This window comes from Calidris pugnax, unplaced genomic scaffold, assembly GCF_001431845.1.
Source record: "Calidris pugnax isolate Ruff unplaced genomic scaffold, ASM143184v1 scaffold95, whole genome shotgun sequence".
NCBI classification, from domain to species: Eukaryota; Metazoa; Chordata; class Aves; order Charadriiformes; family Scolopacidae; genus Calidris; species Calidris pugnax.
Genome location: NW_015090885.1, coordinates 6,082,766 through 6,103,143, shown reverse-complemented (window position 1 = coordinate 6,103,143; position 20,378 = coordinate 6,082,766). Strand labels below are relative to the sequence as shown.

At 51.5% G+C, this 20,378-nt stretch overlaps 1 protein-coding gene across 2 annotated transcripts in view; it reads left to right on the top strand.

The window, feature by feature from the left end:
- The first annotated feature begins 406 nt into the window (after window positions 1-406).
- Window positions 407-20,378, top strand: part of IGSF3 (immunoglobulin superfamily member 3) — a 74,767-nt gene continuing 54,795 nt past the window's right edge. For both annotated transcript variants that reach the window (XM_014947258.1, XM_014947257.1), the window contains exon 1: window positions 407-793. In XM_014947258.1, coding sequence (XP_014802744.1) covers window positions 418-793 — 376 coding nt within the window. In that variant the 5' untranslated portion in view covers window positions 407-417. The remainder of the gene's footprint in view (window positions 794-20,378) is intronic.

The window sequence follows — 20,378 nt, the reverse complement described above, 5'->3', positions numbered from 1 at the left end:
CCAGGGTGGTGCAGAGCGGCTGCGTGCCACCTCCTAGTGCCCTCCGGCAGCAACCCGTGGCTGGGATCTCAGGGTGGTGGGGTTGGAAGATGAGAGCAGTACTGAAAACAAAGCCCTGTTGGCCTGAGTTTCTGGTTTGTTGCCGTGCGGCGCAGTACCTTTTTGTGCCTGGATTCTTACTGCTGCCAAAGAAAGGTTTTGTGTTATCTCAACACCACTTCTTTTAATGAGGCGTTTTAAAAAAACTTCACTTGGGTCAGCAAGAAAGCTGCAGGTGGTGGGGTGCCAATTGTACGGTGGGGTGCGAGGGCTTGCCTTGCCCAACGTGGCCATGGGAAGGGCAGGACTGGTACGTCTTGGGGGAGGCATGGGAGCTGCCTTCCAGAAGTAACGCTGGGCTCTTCTCCTCCTACAGGCATGGCCTTGGCCCAGCGGCAAGTGACAGTGCAGGAAGGGCCCCTCTACCGCACGGAGGGGTCCCACGTCACGCTGTGGTGCAAGGTGAGCGGCTACCAGGGCCCATCAGAGCAGAACTTCCAGTGGTCCATCTATGTGCCCTCGGCCCCCGAGCGGGAGGTGCAGATCGTCAGCACCGTCGACCCCTCCTTCCCCTACGCCATCTACACCCAGCGTGTGCACAGCCGGGGCATCTACGTGGAGCGGGTGCAGGGGGACGCCGTCCTGCTGCACATCACCGACCTGCAGGACCGGGACGCTGGGGAGTACGAGTGCCACACGCCCAACACCGACGAGAGGTACTTCGGGAGTTACAGCGCCAAGATGAACCTCGTGGGTAAGCTGTCCTCCTGCTAATGGGGTGGCTGGGGGCAACGGGGCATCTCCCAGCTGGCATGCAGCGGAAACCCATCAACCCCCCACCCCTGTGTGCAATGTAGTCCACATAAGCCATCACAATAAAATACCAGTGAGGAGAACAGGAGCAGACAGCCTAGTGGTGTGAATCGTAGGAAATGATGGTCTAGAGATGTAAGAGAAACCAAGCTTTCCTGGGCTGCATGGGGAAGAGTGTGGCCAGCAGGTTGAGGGAGGTCATTCTCCCCTTCTAGTCTGCACTGGTGAGGCCACAACTAGAATACTTCATCCAGTTCTGGGCTCCCCAGTTCAAGAGAGACAGGGAACTACTGGAGAGAGTCCAGCGTAGGGCTACAAAGATGATTAAGGGATTGGAGCACCTCCCTTACGTGGAAACGCTGAGAGAGCGGGGGCTCTTTAGACTGGAGAAGAGAAGGCTGAGGGGAGACCTTGTTAATGGTTGTAAGTATCTAAAGGGGGGTTTGAGGGAGGATGGAGCTGGACTCTTTGCAGTGGTTCCCAGTGACAGGACAAGGGGCAACAGGCACAAGCAGGAACATAGGAAGTTCCACTCAAATATGAGGAAGAACTTCTTTCTGGTGAGGGTGACGGAGCCCTGGAACAGGCTGCCCAGGGAGGTCGTGGAGTCCCCTTCTCTGGAGATCTTCAAGACCCGCCTGGATGCAGTCCTGAGTAATGTGCTCTAGGCAATCCTGCTTTGGCAGGGGAGTGGGACTAGATGATCTCTAGACAGTCCCTTCCAACTCCAACAAATCCGTGATTCCTTAGTAATAAGACCCTTACAAAGAAGAGAAGCCAGGCAGCATAGCCGGAGAGAGGAACGTGTGAAGCCGTGGCTGTGAAAGCAAGAGGGACGTAGAACTGATTTACGCAGCGAGGGAGTGGGGTAGGGGAGGCTGCTCCAGATGGCAGGAGCTGCAGAGGAGAGAGCTGCGTGCCAAAGGTGGGGAAACAGCGGAACGGGGAAGAGAGGAGCGATAACGAGCGGCACGTAAAGGGAACGGGAGAGACAGCTGTCTTCAAGCTCTTTGCAGAGGGCAGCGCTGAGCGTGTCCTGAAACCAGCACACTGATCGGATTGAGCTGTCTCTAGATGAATGTGGGGGAGTTGGTTTGGGGTGGGTTTTTTTGTCTGTGTTAGAAAAATTGGAAACAGTTTCTTTAAAATCGGGAGTATTTCCACAGCACATCTTTGACCTTTTCAAGCTTCAGCTTGCTTTCTGTGTCTCAAAATGGGGGTTGGGTTTGAAGTCTCTCACTGCTAACAGCGGTTCAAATAGCTTCCATCAAACTCTTCGGCTGAAGGACTCCTAAAAGAGCTCCTCTACAGCAGACACCCCTCAAGCAAATTGAAGCCCACGGACAGCAGGCTTGCTACCCTCAGGAGGCGTCCGTGAGCCTGCAGGTCTCCAGTTTGGAAACCACTTTGGCTTTATCCAGACATGCTAGCCAGTCAGGGTGTTGCCCGTTCAAGCCATGTTGACACAGGAAACCCATTGTGAAAGGAGCTGAGGTGTGAGTTTTGATCACAATAGCCCTCCTTTGGGCTGTGCTCCTTGCCTCCCACTTGTGTGTGCCTTGGCTCCTTCCTTTCCAAGGTGCCAGCCCAGCCACTCTCCCAGGTGAAGCCCCATGGTCTCAGTACAGGTTTTTATTTAGGTGCTGGCATTCCCATCTTATTTCCATGAGAAGTCAGAAGGTAGATGTTTGAATACTCTTTTCTGTTTTTTTAAATACATACTTTTTTGTAGTTCCGTGATTTGCTTCAGGTGTCCAGGCTTGCGGTTCCCCCTTTAGTTTAAACAAGTCTGAGTCAGCGCTGCCACTGTAAAGTCACCTCAGGGTGACCAACACCTGGTGGAAAAAAAAGTGCCTGGGGGCAGGGTGGGGTTATAGAATCATAGAATGGACAGAGTTGGAAGGGACCTTAAAGGCCATCCAGTTCCAACCCCCCTGCCATGGGCAGGGACACCTCCCACCAGACCAGGTTGCTCAAAGCCCCATCCAGCCTGGTCTCGAACACCTCCAGGGATTGTGGCATCCACAGCTTCTCTGGGCAACTGTTCCAGTGTCTCACCACCCTCACAGGAAAGAATTTCTTTCTAGTATCTAATCTAAATCTCCCCTCTTTCAGTTTAAAACCATTACCCCTCGTCCTATCTAATTTGATCCTAGTTGGTTCCTCTGCCAGGGAGCTGCTCCCAGTGGAAACCTGGGGTCCTTGTAGGAGAGCTGTTAAAGCAAGCAAGAGTACCTGCCTTAGCTGCTGGTGTGAGACATAGTGTGGGATGGGGATGTGGGCGAACGTAGCTGGCATGTCCATGGTGGGAGCTCCTCTACTCTTCGCCCCAGGGGCTGGGGAGCCAGTGCCGTCCAGGTTTTAACTGCAGCTCAGCATCTTCTGCAGCTGGCATGGTGCTTGCTGGGTGAGATGCTTTTGCTCTGTCCTACCCGTGCCACTGGTACAAGGCATGTAAGATTTGAGACTCCATAGACACCCATGAATAGTGCTTTGAGGACGTTGGCTTTGGGGCTTACGTATATCTGGCATGCTCAAGAAAATTCATCTGAAGTAACTTTTAGTGGGTTAATTAAATCACTTTGTGCCACTTCATGGATGTTGTGCTCAGAATTTGAGGCCCTGATTTGGTTTAGTTTAATTAATTTCTGAAAATTCCTTTCGGAAGTGACTTAAGGCCACTCGCATTTTGAATGTGTGTATCTGCATAGGTGTTTTCTGTGGTTTAACCTAACTCTGACAGAAACTGAATTTTCCAGCGTACCCCCTGTGATGACCTGTAGACAGCAAGCCCTTGTGGAGGGCCTTCTCTCTGGCTCCCATTCACGTGAACCAAGGCTGACTTCATCCCCATTGAAGCCCCGCTGGGGCAACGGGCTCCTCTCCGCAGGGCTGGGCAGAGCACACACCCTCTTCTCTTTTTCTGGCATTTTAGCTCTCAGCTACAGGTCATGGGTTTTCAGGCCGGCGTTGTTGCTGCAGACAGTATGCAAGAAGAGGTACATGAGAGCTAAATGAGAGTTATTGTTCTCATTTTCTCAGAAACAGAACTGAACTTTTTTTTTTTTCTTTCATCCATTTATGAATTTTTAATTGACTCATTAGATTGAATGGCTCTTTTTTGGCAGCAGCAAAGCCTGGAGGGAGACAGGTTTGTTAGCATCTCTATTCTCTCTGTTTATGTGTGAAATGGATGGGTTTGAAGCAGTGTTGGTTTTAGACTTGCTGCTCTGGGAGCTTTGAGTTGTTGTGTCCTGTGGTTTGAGGGAAGAGCTGAAGGAAGAGTTTCTTCCCATTTCACCTGAGTGATGCAGCCGTGTAATGAGGGAGCTGGGAGTTTTGAGGGAGCTGGATGGGACACTGGTGCAGCAGTGCATGGGGCTGGGGGCTACACCGGGACATCTCAGCTTGCAGCAGAGGAGCTGGGATGTGTCTTTGCTCCCGCCATCTGAGCAGCATTGAGGGCTATGTATCCAGGTCTCTGTGGCTGCTAAAAAATAGCCTTGTCAGCTTCAGAGATGTGCACCAGTGAGGCTTGAAAGTACACTTGTGTCCACCTGACTAGCAACAAGCATTGTTGGTTGTCCCTCTGCCATTTTTGGTGTCTCCACTAGATGTTCCTTTTTGTTCATTGAGATCTTGGCCAGGATCTAGTACCACTCTTGAGGACCTGAAATCTCCGATGGCCTGGCATAAAAAGTGCTCCTCAGGCACTTTGTGGGACTCTTATCTGAATTTAGGCATGCAGCGCCAGTCCTAATCTCACTGATGCTAGGAATGAGGCCAGTAATGTGGTTCAAGGGCTTTCTACCATGGGGAAATGTGCATCAAGGCTTAACCTTTTTCACCAGTCTTCAGTTTATTTCAGTTGCTTCGAAAATAAATCTTTCATATCTTGCTACCCCTCTTCTCATCCCCTCCTGAGCTACATCATTTCGAAGAAGGAGTTATACCTGGGCTGTGAGATGTGTTCGGAGGAAGAATTTAGGACATCTCAGACTGAGTTGCAGGGCTGAAGGAGGTGGCAAAAAAAAACAAAAAGAAAAAGGTGCAGCTCTTTGGGATGTTGTGGAACTGTGGCCTTGTGATTGATTTATGAGAAAGGACTAACCCATGTACAAAGTCTGCAGCTCCATTGTTTGCCTTCAGAGTTCAGTTCTGCAAGGCTGATGTGAATTTGCTGAGGCTAGTTCATGGTCTTTTACTTAGGGTGGGGGGGGGAAGACTTTTAGAAGATCACATGAGTGTCCTCCCATTCGTCTAACTCCAGGCATGTTGCCTAAGATAGATGTTGAGGCAATATCTGCAGTCAGAGGACAGAGAGGGACAAACCTAGAAGGCAACCCATCTTTGTTGAAATTAAATGCAGCCTTCTCTAAGTTGACTGAAGAGAGAGCCTAGATGTTAGACGTGAAGTTAATTCATCCAATAGCGGCTGAAGACTTGGCTGCTTTTGGAAACTTCCCTGACGGGGTTCCTAAGCAACTGATGTAAATTTTGGCTTTGTGGTTGAGTTGGGAAAACACTTGGGCATGCTAAAGAGGGGAGTTAAAAACTGGATTGATTAAATTGAGGATTTGGGGACCATGCACACCTGATAGGCAATTGTATCGAGGTCCTGGCCTGCTTGTTGCTGGCTGTGAGAAGTACCTGGGCTGCTCCTTTGCTTTTTGGAGAAGTTAAGGACAGCAAAGAATTTGCAGGTGAAGAAAAACAGCATTCCAGTAACCACTGGCAGGACAGCAGTATGTTCCAAATTGTCATTGGAATTATCCCTTGTCTTAATAACTCCTAAAATATGGGCAGAAGATGAGGTTTCTGTGCAGTAATTTGGGTGGTGAAGCTCCAGGGATGCTGTGCAATCTGAGATGCTGGTTTGTGCTTCTCATCTCGTGTTGATGGGTAAATAAACTTGCGTTTTGCTGTGGGGCAGAAGTGAGCACATGGCAGTTACTTCAGAGTGCGTGAGTCACTGCAAAATTGTACTCTGCTGTATCGCTGCAACGAGTTGTTTGTGTGCCTCTACCCTTACTTAGATAACAGCCAAGAGGCCCAGGTCTAACCTCTTCAGAAGCTTCAGACTTTTATCTCAGGTTTTTTTTTTTTTATTTTATCTGTGCTCCCAAAAACGTTGAGCTCTTTTTCAGAGTTACTGATTTGAGGTAAGAATCAGGCTTTGAGGTTTTTCTTAAACAGGTAGTGAGAGAGCAGGAGAAAGGGTTTCAAAGCACTTGAGGAGGTCGCAGCTCTTGTTCTCTAGATTTTGGGGGAGGCAGCTGTACTGCATCAGTCCTAAAATGCCTTAAAGCAAAGAAATGAAAGGGGGTTGGATGGGGGGAGAGACCACAACCTCCACGGTACCGCAGAGTGGGAAGGAGCAATTCCAGTGCAGACTTGAGAAACAAGCAGTACTCGGACACGGCTGTCTCAGCAGCGGGCATGAGCTGCTGTGGAGCTGGTAGTGCCTGCAGGGATGGTCACCGGTGTCTCCTTCCTGCCAGGTGTAGGTGGAAGGGGGACAGAGAGGATTCACACTCCTTTGGTGCTATTCGGTGGCTCCCCTGCCCACCCTCAGCCCATCCATGCTTCTGCTTTCTGCTGTTTCTCACTGGTCTCACCCTGCCCGGGTAGGTTGGTGCCATGGTCTCTGACCTGTTCCCCTGGGTCTTACCTGGCTGTGGCAGCTCCCAGGGGCTGGATGAGAGTTTTTTGGCTGGGACCCCCATTGTGGTGAAGTTTCAGCATCGTGCCAGGCTCAGGAGTTGTGGTGGGCAAGGGCACTGGTGGGATGAAGAGCCAGCTGCCCCTCTGCCTGAGGTCAGTGCTGGCTGTGGCTGTGCTTGGTGGGATCTCATCTCCGAATGCTGAGCTGCCTGACTCACTTGCAACTCTCTGCAGACCAGAACTCAGTCCACAGATAGTTTGACTGTGCCTGTAGGAGTGTGCCCTGTAGGAGTCCTCTGTGCCCTTGAACTGTAGCATGTGGCTGTGTGGCCAGCTGCAAGCCCATGGCTGGGATGGGAAGGGTAGCTGTAGGGTGGTAGCTGTAGGGTATATCTGAGAGGCTTTGGTGTCATGAGAAGTGGAAGAAATATTTATGCAGGCCAGACACTGGAAGGGAAGGAGCTGGATGTTGTCTCAGAGAAGCGTTCAAGAGAAGAGAGCAGGTCTCTTTTGCTGAACTTACAATCAAAACACTCCAGAGTTTCTCTGTGGAGAGCTAAAGGGCATACAGCAGGCAAAAAAAGAAAAAAAAAATGAACTTTTATTAGTCCGTACCAGCTGCTGCTGCTTGTTGCCAGCAGCTTCCCCTCTTCTTCATCAAGTGCTGCCATACGTGACCTGCCTGCCTGCAGAGCAGAGGCAGAAAGTCATGTTGCAGGTTTGCTGTGTTTGGAGGAGCACTGTCAGCTTCTGGGAACCTGGGGGGACTCAAGGTGAGAGCAGTCACTTCTGCTGACGTGGGGCACGTGGACCTTGGTGGCTGCTAGTTTATTCCAGCCATCAACTGGGCTGAAGGTGGCTTTGCTTGAGGTGGGGTGTCGAAGAAAGAGATGGCATTCTTGCAGACAAGGATCTACTGGTTTTGAAAGAAGTCTTTAGGGCTCTCCTTTCTATGCTGCCTTTTTCTTTTTCTCCTCGGGGGAGAAGGGGAAAGCGTTTGTCACTGTACATGTCCCAGGGACACCGGGCTTTTTGCAGATGAGCAACAACAGGCAGAAATCGAAACACAAGCAGTTCCGACTGCCACGAGAGGTTGCGCGGGTCCGTCTCTGGAGGGTTTCAAGACCCGACAGGATCAAGCCCTGAGCAGCCTGCTCTGACCTTAGAGCTGACCCTGCTTGACCCTGTAGTTGCGTTACAGACTCCCTGAGGTCCCTTCCACCCTGAAGTGTCCTGTGATCCCACGATGAACCACTTGGCTGCTGTGCAAAAGAAACCACTGTTAGGAGCAGTTTGAAGGGAGAGGGTGTTTAAGGAAAGGTGTGGAATGGTATATAATGATGTTAGTGCTAGATAAGGGTATGACATCAGTGCTCTCAATCAGGTGAGAACAGCAAGGACCTATTGTACATCCCCAAATTCTTTTTTCTGTCATATTTTTTATATTTCGTATGTTTCTTATTTCTTTAGAGAGGCTGCAGGAGTTTGTCGCTATTGCTGTGCTCTGGTGTATGAAGGTAGAATTTCGAGACCCTAAGCTCAGATGTCCTAATCTCTCTGAGGTCGTCTTGATGGCTTTGCTACCTCTGTGGAGCATGTGTATGTTTTATTTGGCCAAGCTGTCACTTAACCGAACTGAGTTCCAGGATTGGTGGTGTTGAAATTCCTGCTTTGTGAGTTACATTCATCTTCGCCTGTTTGGGCTGTGCTTGTTGCAGTAATTAGCTCCCCAGAGGAGTAAAATGTCCTTCACTTTCAAATTCCCCTTTAGCTGACATTAAAAAAAAAAGAAAATATCAAATACCTTCTCCTAGGTGGTCCTTTGCAGCTAGACACAGGGTATTTTGTTCTCACTGTCCTCCTTTACATGCCTAAATCTCTCTGTAGTAGCATTGAAAAAAAAAAGTTTGAGCTATGCTGCTCTGCTTTTTCTTTCTGTTCCTGCTATGGATGGAAAAGGAGTGTTTGTCTGTTAACCTGGGAGGGATGATGAGGGGTAAATATCTTTACCTCTGGTAGTTCTCTGGGACTTGCACCAACAAACCAGAGTACCTGGTTTCTGATGGTGAGGAGCAGTGGGGGGCTGCAGGCATCAGGTCCCATCCTACATCGTGCTGCCAGCCCGCTGTGCGTCCCTGGGTACGGCACTGCCTGTCTCCCTCACCATTTTCCAGCTGGTAGAATTAGGGATAATAGCATACAAGCCTTTCACAAAGTCTAAGCTAAATAATTGTGAAGTGCTTTGAGCTCCTCGGATAGCGGGAGTTAGAAACAAAGGCTTATATTTCAGCTTTGCCTGGTAATGATGCTGAATAGGATTCATCTCCAGCCCTGCTTAGTCATTTCTGGTGTCTTGAGATTATCGCTGCTTAAGCTTACCCGATTTTGCCCCTGCAGAAGCTGTGAGGTGAATAGAGGTGGGGAGGCTGTGGTCCATGGTGCCAGGGAACCCAGAGCAGGCAACCCCACGGCTCTGGACCCGGCAGGATGGGATGCTTCCCTGCAGCCCCCTGTGGGATGGGAGTGCGTGGAGCCAGTCCAGGAGGCTCCATGGCCCTTCCAGATCTAACACTCCCGCTGGCAGGAGGAAGGCACTAAGACCTGTTTAAATTTCCAGTCACTTTTTTTGGTCTCTCTTTTTTTTGGTTTTAATCTTGGCTTTAGTCATCTACAGTCTGGCAATGAATTGCATGGGCTAGCTCTTCCTTGTGCTTTTTTAAAACACTTTTTTTTGTAGATACCATTCAGGTTATAACTGAAAGCTCATAGCAGAAATCTCTGTATGTGTCCTTATATTGCTAGACCAGGTTCGCTCATTATTTTGTGTATCTTTATCTCATCCCCTTTTGTTATGTTTTCCTGCTAAACACTTCCAATTACTCCTGTTTTGTTGCAGTAAACTGTCTCCTCTTCTTTCCTGCTGGAATTGCTTACCTTATTTTTACTTTCTCATTGTCTTATTGTGTGACATGCCTTCTCTACCTCTATCTGCACAGGAGAAATGGAACCAATTGTTGGCACAGCATAACCTGAAAAAAATGGATAACTCATTGTATCCACTTTGTCTCCCTTCTTAGCTGTTGGTGGTTTTCCTCCCTCGCCTTCCTGCCCCGTCCCTCAACACTGCAGGCACCTTGGTGGCGTGACGTGCTTTGCAGAAGGGGCTCTCAGTTGTGGAACTAATTCATTCTTTCTTTCCCCTGTCCACCTACCTATTTCTCAAAAAAACCTGGCATTAGACACATTTGGGGCACATCACTGTATTCCATATGTTTTTCCCACATTGTCCCTTTTGAGGTAGAGGTACTTCTTTAAATTTAGCTAGCGCGTGAAGAAGATTCACAATAAGAATGTGTGTCCTTTTTTATGCTTGTCTGTATGCTTGTACCTATGCATTGTAAAAAAAAAAAAAAAAAAAAAAAAAAAAAAAAAAAAAAGTGTTCTAAAATGCATTTCTAAAAATGTAAATGAATACAGCCTCAGGCAATTGCGCAGCCCTCTGCTCGCAAATCTCGGCTGGTCTTTAAAATGAGCCCTCTCGCTTCCAGGCTTTCTCTTGTCTCTTGCTTGTCAGGAAGGGAGATGCAGAAACCCAAATGCTGACTTGCCTTCAGACTGTAAAGAGCCGTAGTGTTTTGCTTGGGTGGGTTTCTGTGCAGCGCTGAGCCAGAATGGTAAAATCAGACCAGTCAGTTAAAACGATCTTTGAAAACTAAAGCAGTTTTTCCCTGCAAAAGCCTCCTTTCTGAAGGCTCGGAGTCTTGCCCTCTGGTCTGCTCTCTCACTGGCTCCAGCTGTGCTCGGCTCCGCTGGGGCGTCTCTCAGGTTGGTGGGACCACGACACTCGCTCATCCCCTGAGCCCTGTGCCTCGTTGGTGTCAGGGAGGCTGTGAGGCTTAGGGTTTGCTGCCACCCTGAAAGGACTTGCTGCAAAAGCTACACTGCTCAGCCCACATGCCCTTTTCGCTTGTCCTGCTCACTCTTCCCATATGCTCTGCCAGCTCCTGGTAAAATGAGGTCTTTGGTAATCCTAAATGTCTTAACTCATTTATAGGATGCCTCTCAGTCTGTCCCTCTGAGAAGGGTGGTGGGTGGTATAGGCTGTTTGTGTAGATTGCCGTAACGTTGGGGTGTTAAGTGCTGATAGGAGGTAAAGGTTTTTAACTAGTATAGAAGAATCTTGGACAGAGATCCCAATGCATTTGAAGGCCAGTTCTACCACAGGTGGATTACTCGGGACCTTGGGCTCTCCATCCTTTCCAAGAAAGTGAACTTGGCATGCAAGGGAGCTCTTTCAGGTGAGGCTCTTCTTGCTAATGATGGGAAGCAAAAGGTCATCTGGTGTTAGATCTGGTGCCACCTCCCACCCTGAATTTAATATTTCCTCCCAGTGTGCTCTGGGCAGCCCCCAACCTGTTTTATGGGGTTTTTTTTCCACCCAAACGATTACTTTTTCACTGCGTGCACAACCGAGAGAAGCTCCGGAGGATGAAAAAAAAATTAGGAACACAAAAGGAGAGCCAGAAGGAGCTGGGCTGGCTGAGGTGAGCAGGTGGTGGAGCCGGCGGGCTGTAATGTGGGATGGGCAGAGCCTGGTACCTGCCTCCTACCTTCTGCGTGCTCGGCCGCCTTCCAGGTGCTGCCTCCGGCCGTACCGACCACCTCGATGGAGGGTGGCTGAGGGACACCCATCTCTGTGCCTCCCCGCTTGTGATGGGTCCCGGTGGGGCTGAGCAGCCAGCGCAGCCTGGTGACTCCCTGGCACGGGGACCTGCTCCCAGACCCGTCGGCATTTCTGGCAGCTTTGCCAGAACACCGGGTGGTGGGGGAGAGGCACCAAGTGGGCAGGTTTCTCTGCTTCTGCGCCTCCAAAGAGTCTCTCTCAGCGTTAAATGGGGAAAGCGATAACTGTGAGCGCAGCTGGTAGCATATGGCACCCGTCCCCTGCCTTAGCAATTGCTCAGTGAACTCTGAAAGTGGAATACGGTCCCCGTGGCTCCAGCCAGCTGCAGCGCTGAGAAATCCTGTGATGGAGCAGCCCCTTATTCGATTACCAGGGAAAATTTCACATTCCACGTTGCCTATTTTTCATGCTGCCTCCCTGGGGAGGTTTTTGCTATGCTTACTCCTTCCTCCCACTCCTTTTTTTTTTTTTTTTTTTTTTTTGGGTTGTATTCAGGGGATTTTTTGTGTTTTAATTTGTTTCCCCTGGAGGATTGCTTTATTTGTTCTCTCGTTCCAGCCCCTCAGACTGTGTTGCTCTGCATTTCTGTCGGTATGCTGCCCTGAGAGGCAGGGGCAGCTGTTCCTGCCATCGACACCAATGCTTTTCTCAGGTCATCTTGAAGAACAAGCAGGTCTTGGTGGCAAATGATGGTGTCCCCGTGTAGCAGAGGGGAAGCACAGTGCCCGTCGCTGAGCCCACCTGCTTCTGTGCCACAAAGCTGCATCCTCACTGTGGTGTGGATGCACATCTTTTTGTTGAAGAATTACAAGACAAGCAAAATAAAGCCAAACTGGGGACCGGTGCTCAGGCAGAGCAGCACAAACCCACAAGCCCCTAGCAGCATTACCGATCGTGCATCAGATCCTTTCTGTCCTATCAGATAGGATAGCACAAAGCTGAAAGCCTCCTGCTTCCATCCTGCCCCCCAGGAGGGCTCAGAAATGTAAGTGTGGTCCCTCTGGTTTGGGCTCCTTATCTGCTCATTTAGAAATGTTGCTATTCAGCATCCTGGGTGGGAGATTTCTTCTGGTTTAAAGCATCAGAGGGTCTCTGCCCTGCTTCGGCTGCTTGCTGAGGGGGCAGCAAGGGGAGGACAATGCTTTGGGTGCTCCAGGGGGGAGCCTTGGGATCCCAAGGCTGCCAACCTCCTGCCTCATCCTCTAGGCTGAAGCCCCAGCAGGACTGGCCTTTCCCCCTGCCGCTGGCTCCTCCCTGGTGGTGCAGGGTCCCACGCCGCTGAGCTCTGCAGCACAAGTATTTAATTTCATGTGCTGAGATGGAAGCCTGACCTGCACTGGAATGGAGCTGCCCCTTGGTAGGGAAAAGCTGGGAGGAGAAATTTTCCATCTTGATTCTCTGGCTGCCCTGGCAGTTTAGCCCTATAACAGTTTTACAATCTTTATCTGATATAGGTTTAAGAGGATTTCCCCGGGCACAGTGGGATTATTATAAGTCAGAGAGCAGTCTCCAGCTGATATTCCTTCGGCAAGTATTTATTTTAAGTGGGTTTAACAGTATTTAATTTTTTTTTTTTTGCATGGGTTATAAGTAAATTGTTTACATTATCAGAGAAGTAGAGCCTGGATAAAATGAAAGAATGTAATATTGCTTTCCAGGCTGGGGGTGGTGGAAGGAAAGCAGCAGCTGGAGGTGGGGAGGGAGGAAAGAAGATAAAATAGTAATGTTGAGGGAAATGTAACATTATTCCACACGGCACTGATTAGTAATACTGCCAAACAGCTGTTTATAAATAGGAGAGGTAATGGAAAGGAGAGCTGCAAGGAACGTGAGAGTACTGCAGGCAGTGCTGGCTCCTCATCTGAGGGGGAGAGTGGTTTCTATCAACCCCGAGGGGGTACCCGGCGGCTCTGGTGCTGCTTGCATGGTGCCACATGTCCCCTCTCCAGCCCTTGTGGGATGGCACTCAGTCAGGTTTACACTAACGGGTTTCCCCCAACTTAAGGTTTTCGCACCACCTTCAGAAAAGAAGAGCAGTGGGGACCCTTGGCATTGGGAAAGCTGTGCCTGTAGGAGAAAAGTCTCCTTTTGAGCCATGTGTGGGCTGTTCCCTCATCCTCTCCCTCCCTCCAACAGGCTTTATTGGCAGTGGATGGCTCCGGGGCTGGATGTGTGTGCACACATCCAGAAGTCCTACTGGCTTAGCGAGAGCCGCCTTCTGGCCGCCTTCTCTCCGTCTCGGACAGCGTCCGCAGTCCTTGGAGAATTTCAGAGGATGCTAATGGGATGGGATTAGCCGCCCCACTTGCCCTTGCCATCAACAAGAGACGTTTCTAGACAGCCTACTAAGAAGAGCAAAGCTAGAGCTAACAGGGTGAACCTGAACAAAGGCACATTTGAATGCAGAGAGAAGCGTGATTTTACCCTCTGGCCCTACTGAGGCAAGAGGTGGGGCTGCTCTGCTCCCCCACTTAAAATCTGAATGAGCTGCTGCCTTAAGGGATCCGTTGTTTGCTGTGTTGGTACTAATGGGCTGGATGCTCTTCAGTGTCTCTGCTTTGTCCTGCTCCGGTTCCCTGACACTGTGTTTGAACATATTGCATGCTTTAGGGCTTTATTACTTACTGCATACTAGTTAAAATGATAACTTAGGGCTTTATTACTTACTGTGTACTAGTTAAAATGATAACTTAGGGCTCTGCAAAGAAATGTAGCTAGGGATGCCTGCCTTGGGGAAGTATGTCATGGCGAGCAGGGTTTTCTGGACCTAGGCATGGTGTGCTCCCAGCCCTTAACTTTCTCAGACCCTGTCCTTCTTCATTTTTAGCTGCCTATTCAAGAGAGCGAGATTTTTATAAAGCCATTCCTTACCAAATGCATTTCATGACTGTGACTTGTAATGCTAAACATACTGAGGGTGAGAAGATTTAAAGAGAACAGGTTTTTTTATGGCATTGTGCTGCTACGTGGAAAGGAAGATAAGATCCCGGAGCAGCAGGTTACTTATCAGAGGGTTAATGTGAGGTTCTTGAGCCTTGTCTGCTGAAGAATTGCATCAGCATGCCACAGATGACCGCAGGCGCTATGGCAGTCTGTTGTCACCTTTTGAGCTCTTTCAGGTGTAGTGATGCCAACTGTCCGCAGATAGGAAACCTTGCAAAGCTGCAGGCTATGGTCCTGCAGGATGGAGGTCCCACCTGGCACTGCAGCTAGACGGTGGGAGCGCTGGCCCAGCAATGCTAGCCTACGGGGAAGGGGATGCTGGTGGAGACGTGGGGCTGCCAGAGGCATGAGCTGTTAATTTTGGGAGACTGTGCTTCAAGGGAGCTCCCTGGCTGTGATTGCTGGCCAGAAAGGCCGCTGTGAGAGGGGCAGCCACTCTGGGACAGCACAGAGACGCGCTATGGCCGCAGGGATGCTTCCAGCCTCTTCCCTTCTGCAGCGATATCCTGGGCCAACGTGTCACCAGCGGGGAATGCTGCTCAGGCCACACCTGTGCGGTGGCACTGCAGAGCTTATCTAACAAGTACAGTTAGGAGGGCTACCCATCATCCAAAAAGGCCTACTCAGGCTGTGCCACAGCCGAAGCCACGTGAGTGTATGAGTCCATCTGGAGGACACAGTGACTGGCGCAGGTGGCCCTGGGGGAATAAGTGTCCCTTTGTATGAGGGGCTTCTGCCTCCAAGCTGGGTCCTGGGGTCCTGGGTAAGCTGAGCCAAAGATGGAGCCCTTTGGCTGCAGTGTTGAGAATTGAGGGGCTCATGCCCTTGCTGGGGAATGGGAAGGTTATGGTTGTCCCAGTGCTGGACTGGGCAAAGTGAAGGGGAGCAGATGGAGGTGTGCAAGGCAGTGAGTGAGCAGGCTGAGGTAGACTGGAGGTGAAGGAGCTAAAAACAAGAAAAAGAAGCCGGGGTTGGGGGTGGGGGGGGAAGAAATTGAGCTGAAAAGGGAGCAGGCAGGAAGGCAAGGGGAGCAGCACTGGGAAGGCAAGAGGGGGAGGGAGTGTGGAAGTGGCAGGTGGGAAGACCTTGGACAGGAGGTTTAGTGTCGTGACAAGCAGCGGGGCATGTAGGAGGGTGGCATCCTGGAGATGCTGCAGCAAGGAGGGTTGCACGTGGGGATGTCCAGTGAGGGACTGTTGCTGGGGTGGAAGGAGTCGTCTTGCTCCCTCCTCCAATGGGAGGAGGCCCCCAAGATGCTAGAGATATGTGCCCTGGCCTCCTTCTGTGGGTGCCTCGTGGGGGCTCTTCCCCTACCCTTTCCACGTGTACTTTGAGTGCCCCAGATGCTGTTTTGGGCTCTTGACCCCAGAGCGGGCTATGGGCGTTTCAGTGCTCTCTTCCATCAGGGCCGTTGGGATGCAGTAATTAGGTTTGTGCTGCTGCCTCCTTCTCTTTCTTCCTCTCCCCTTGCAACTGGGAAGTCGGAGGCAGTGACGACAGGCTTTGAGGAGCTCCTTTTGAAGTGACTTTGTGAGTCACGGGGGCTGGTGAGTAGTGGGGAATGAGATGCAGGCACCCGACACTCTCAGATCATTTCTGCTCCGTTGTGTCTGTGGCCAGAGCGGTGCCTGCTGCGTGCCCATCCTCGGAGACACCGGGCACGTCGAATCCCATCTGCTTCGAGAGGCTCCTGCTGAGGGTCTGATGTCAATGGAGGGAGAGGGAGAGGAGGAACAGGGACACCAGAAGCATGCTGGGCTGGGAGGCAGTGTGGTGGCTTTGGGTGCCGTCTGTGGGTCGGGCTGAGGCAGAGCCCATTGCTGTAGATAAGCTCAGTGCCCGCTCAGGGTGCTGCAATGCCCCATGGCAGCAATGGGATGAGTTTCTGCAGACAGCCCTGTCGCAGACCATCGGTACAGAAAGATGGACTTGTCATCTCCTGTGGTGCGGTCAGGTCACAACCTGCTCTGATAGGGCCAAGTCCAGCTGGATTACTGTGGACAGTTTGTGCTAATAAGATGATCTAGATGACGTGTGTGCCCCAGGAGCCACCTCAAGAACCCTCCATTCCTTGGACCCGTCCCCGAAAAGCTAGAAGGTGCTTTCCATTGCTGCTAAAGTATAATGGGTTTAAGCCAGCCACCACAGTCCCTGGCCTATTACTGGTCCACCGAGCTGATGCCCGAAGGGCCACCCGTCCTGTCCCATATTATCTAGTGGTTGAAGTTGTCAAGACCGAAATGCAGATCCTCCTGTTGAGTGCCAGGACGCAGCGCTGCTGTTGAGCGTTCAGGGCCGCTGTCTGGAGCAGCAGGACAGCCAGCCTGACAGTGAAACCCCTGTGCGCCAGCCAGAGCAGAGCCTGATTAAGCTTATGAAACCTGACAAGATCACAGCCCAAGGTGGTATTGCTGGAGGCTGCTCGGCCGGGAACCGTGTTGCCGTTGCAGCAGCACGGGCGTCAGGGATGTGTCACTTGAAGCCTGTTATGACACACGTCCTAGCCCTTGAGTAGGGAGCACGTGAAAGTCTCTCGCAGTTGTTAGCCTGCCAGCAGCGTGCAGGGAGAGCCTCCTCCCAAAAAAGGCATGGGCTGCCTCTGCCTGCAAGTGAGGAGCAGCTCACCAGGTGATGCCCCATACCAGCTTTGAACGGGTGGGCCCCTCAACAAGCAAACGCTGCCAGGACACAGCTCCTCCACCTCTGCAGGTACAGTTTGGCCGATGTGTGTCCCCCCTCTCCCCAAAACCGTCAGGCTGTGCAGCTTGCCAAGGACATCCCCATAGCCCTGCTGCTCAGTCAGTAGCCTGCATCACTTTGACCCCCAGCGAGGAGCTGTTGCCCTTTTGTGAGGGCACAGCAGCGGGTTCCCAAAACTGCTATGTGCTGTGGGTCTGGCAGTCAGCAGGGCAGGGGCTGGGGACCTGTGTCTTGCTCACCGTCCGCTAAAATAAACTCTAAAGCCATGCATCCCGTGGTACAACCTGGGTAGGAGCCTACTGGGCTCACCACCTCTGCTGCAATAGCTACTGCAGGGATCTTCATGCTGCTTGTTGTGGATCCGCATAAAATCAGAGGCTTATATTTCCTAGCAATTAGTATTTCTCACACAGACGCTGCCCTCGTTCCTGCTGGTCAGATTTGTGTTCGTCTGGGAGAAGCAGCAGCCGCTTCTTAAACAGAGCAGCTCTTTCGCCTTTGTTTCCTCCGGTCCCGCAGGGTTAATCTCCTTCTTGGCACCTGGTTATTTGCCGCTGCGGGGAATGCACAGGGGTTTGCCGGATGCATGTTTGAAATTCTCCTTTTGCTGGCTTTAATCCCCGCCTGGGAGCTGTGGCCGGGTCCCGGGGGCGGGTTAGTGAATACCTGAGCCCTCCCGGGAACCGGCTCTGGAGCAGCCCTGTGGCCTCTCCCCGCGGCGGGTGGCTCTCAGGTGTCTCCGAGGGAGGTATCGCAGTGAACGGACCATTTCCCCTACACAGTTATGAGGTATTTTGTGTTCTCTGCAGGGCCCGTGGGCATCGGCATTGCGGGTTTAGCAGCGGGGCGGCTGAGAGACAGGGATGGGGGCTCTCAGGGCTGTGCAATCTGGCCAGGGACAGAGGTCCCCTTCTCCTGATCCTGCCATGAGCTCCTCTCCTCCACTTCTGAAGCATGCCAGGTGTTGACCTGGCTGGCACAAACATCACTATACCCCCACGAGCCACCAGCTCCTCTCCCTCTCCTGCAGCTCCGGCTCTTTGCACAGTGCTTCTGCAGGAAACAGTCCCCAAAACTTTTTTGGGCCAGTTCTCCGTGTTGCTGCCATCCCCTTCTGCCAGGACCCCTGGAGATGCCCTCAATTGCCTTTTCAGCGTTCCTCTGCCCCCCTCATTGCATTGCTGCCTGGGCAGGGCTGTCACGCTGTCCCATTCCCCTCTTCCAGTGCCCTGGCACCGCTGCAGGGCAAGACCATTCCCGGTGGGGCTCAGGTGCTCTCTCCTCCACCACGCGTCATCCCTTCTCCCCCAGCCCCGTGGGAAGCAGGTCAGGTCTCCCTAACTCTTGGCCCTCCTGGTAAGTTATCCATGTTGTTATATTTTTTTTTTAGGATGCTCGGTTTCCTCTCTTTTTTATTTTCCTCCCCTGCGGGTGCTTTTGTCGGTGTGTAATTAGCTGGCGCGGCACTGAGGCGTCGATCCCCGGGGTGCTCTCTGGCTGACATTAGCAGCAGACGGTGACTAAAACAAAGAGACAGCTCGGCGCACGCCGCACGCTTGCTTTGTGCCGCCCGCACTCCTGCCTGGCTGCTCCTGGGAGCTCCAAGGGGATCGCAGATGTGGAATAAACGGGAGCGCTTTGAACAAGTGGCACCGTAATCCCTCCCCGCCCCCACCCCCCCGCCCCCCTTTTTTGCAGACATTAGTTTGATTAAAATTGCATGAGCCCACACACGGGTGTATTTTATTTTGTTTTATTTATTTATTTCCTCCGGGCGAGGGACCGGTTTGAGGTCTGCCCCTGTGGGAAAGCAGCCCAGGGAGATGTTGGGGAATTTGGGGTGTTTTCAAAAAAACTTTCCCTCTGCTGAGCTTGCGGTCACTGCTGCGGGGCTGGTTGTACTGGAGAGACCTGCTTTTCTTGCAGGACACTAAACGTGAGCACCTTCGTGCATGGATGTGCTCTGGGCAGGCAGGGCCCTCTTCCAGCACCGGGGCAGAAGCATCTGGAGGGGTGTGGTAGGCTCACTCTAGCAAATCTGGGCTTTCTGGGTTACTGGGGGCATCTCCATGGCTGGGAGCAGGCATAAACAGGCAGTTTAAACCTAGGTGAATGGGAATTAAATCAAGATACCGATAAAACAAAAATAGGTATAGTCTGTTTTCTTTTTCAGCCAGGTTTGTGCTCCCAGGTTGGCAAGAAGTGAGGTCTTCACTACTGTTTGCAGCAGCCTTTTTGTCTCCTCTAGAAATGGGGGAGACAGCGCAGAGAGTAAGGAGTTGACTTAGTCCTCTAGTCCCATCCCGCTCTTTGCAAAGTACGGTATTTTTGCCAGTGCTGTGGCAGTGCTGTGTCAAGACCATCACACTCCTCGGTAGGCTTTTATGGAATCATAGAATCATCTAGGCTGGAAGGGACCTTTCAGATCATCAAGTCCAACAATAGGCTATAGGATGTGCTCTGTCTTGCTGCCTTACCCAGAGGGCACATACAGGTCAGCTTTTGCACGTTTCCCCCTGTTTTGGGAAAGGAGGGTGCTATTTTCTTCCCTTCAGGAAGGCTTACCTTTAATGAAACATTTGCAAAGTGCAGTATGAGTCTCCAGCAAGGGCTCTGTTACATGCCGAGTGTGGTTTCCTTGTCTGCATCCTCGCTGTGTGCCAGGCTGGCATGGGCCATGCTTTGTTCTTCTTGTGCCTCTGCAATTTCTGTCCAGGAGGAGCAGTGAAAGGGGCTGAAGGCTCCTGCACATGCTTATCTCAGGGCACAGCGAGCTGTATGTGTGTTTAATTTCTCTTAGAGTAATAGAATTGTTTTGGTTAGAAGAGAGCTTTAAGATCATCAAGTCCAACCATTAACCTAGCACTGCCAAGTCCACCACTCAACCATGTCCCTCAGCGCCACATGGGCACTTCTTTTGAACACCTCCAGGGATGGTGACTCAACCGCTTCCCTGGGCAGCCTGTTCCAATGCTTGATAACCCTTTTAGTGAAGAAATTTTTCCCAATATCCAAATTATTGTTAGATGCTTCTCAGATGTCAGCTGGCGAGATGGGGCTCTGGAGCGTTGGGCCAGGGGAAACTGGCATCCCAGGAGCCAGCTGGCTGTTCTGCCCTGAGCTCCTCCAGCTCAGCTGCTCTTAGGGCTGTCAGGTGAGGCTCATGAGACCCTGGGGAGTGCTCTGTGCAATGAATTCAAAACCCTGGTGAGTCCTTTCCTAAGGCAAGAGGAGTCCACCGTGACCCTTCTCATCAGCTGGTGCCCAGTGTGACCATCGTCTGGTGTCCCCCAACACTGAGGCTGGCCTTTAATGACACCCCGTTATCTACTTCCCTTTAAGAGGATGTCCTCTCGCTCAGCGATGGGACAGAGACGTGCCCCATGAGAGGCTGTGCTGGAGACTCCTCTGGCAGCTCTTGCTGGAAGGCACAATTCCCCGGGTTTGATGGGAGTGCGGCTGCTTGCCTGCGCCGTGGACTGGAAATTTTAGGCCAGCCAGAAGAGGTTAGCATAACAAAGCGGCAGGTGAGAGG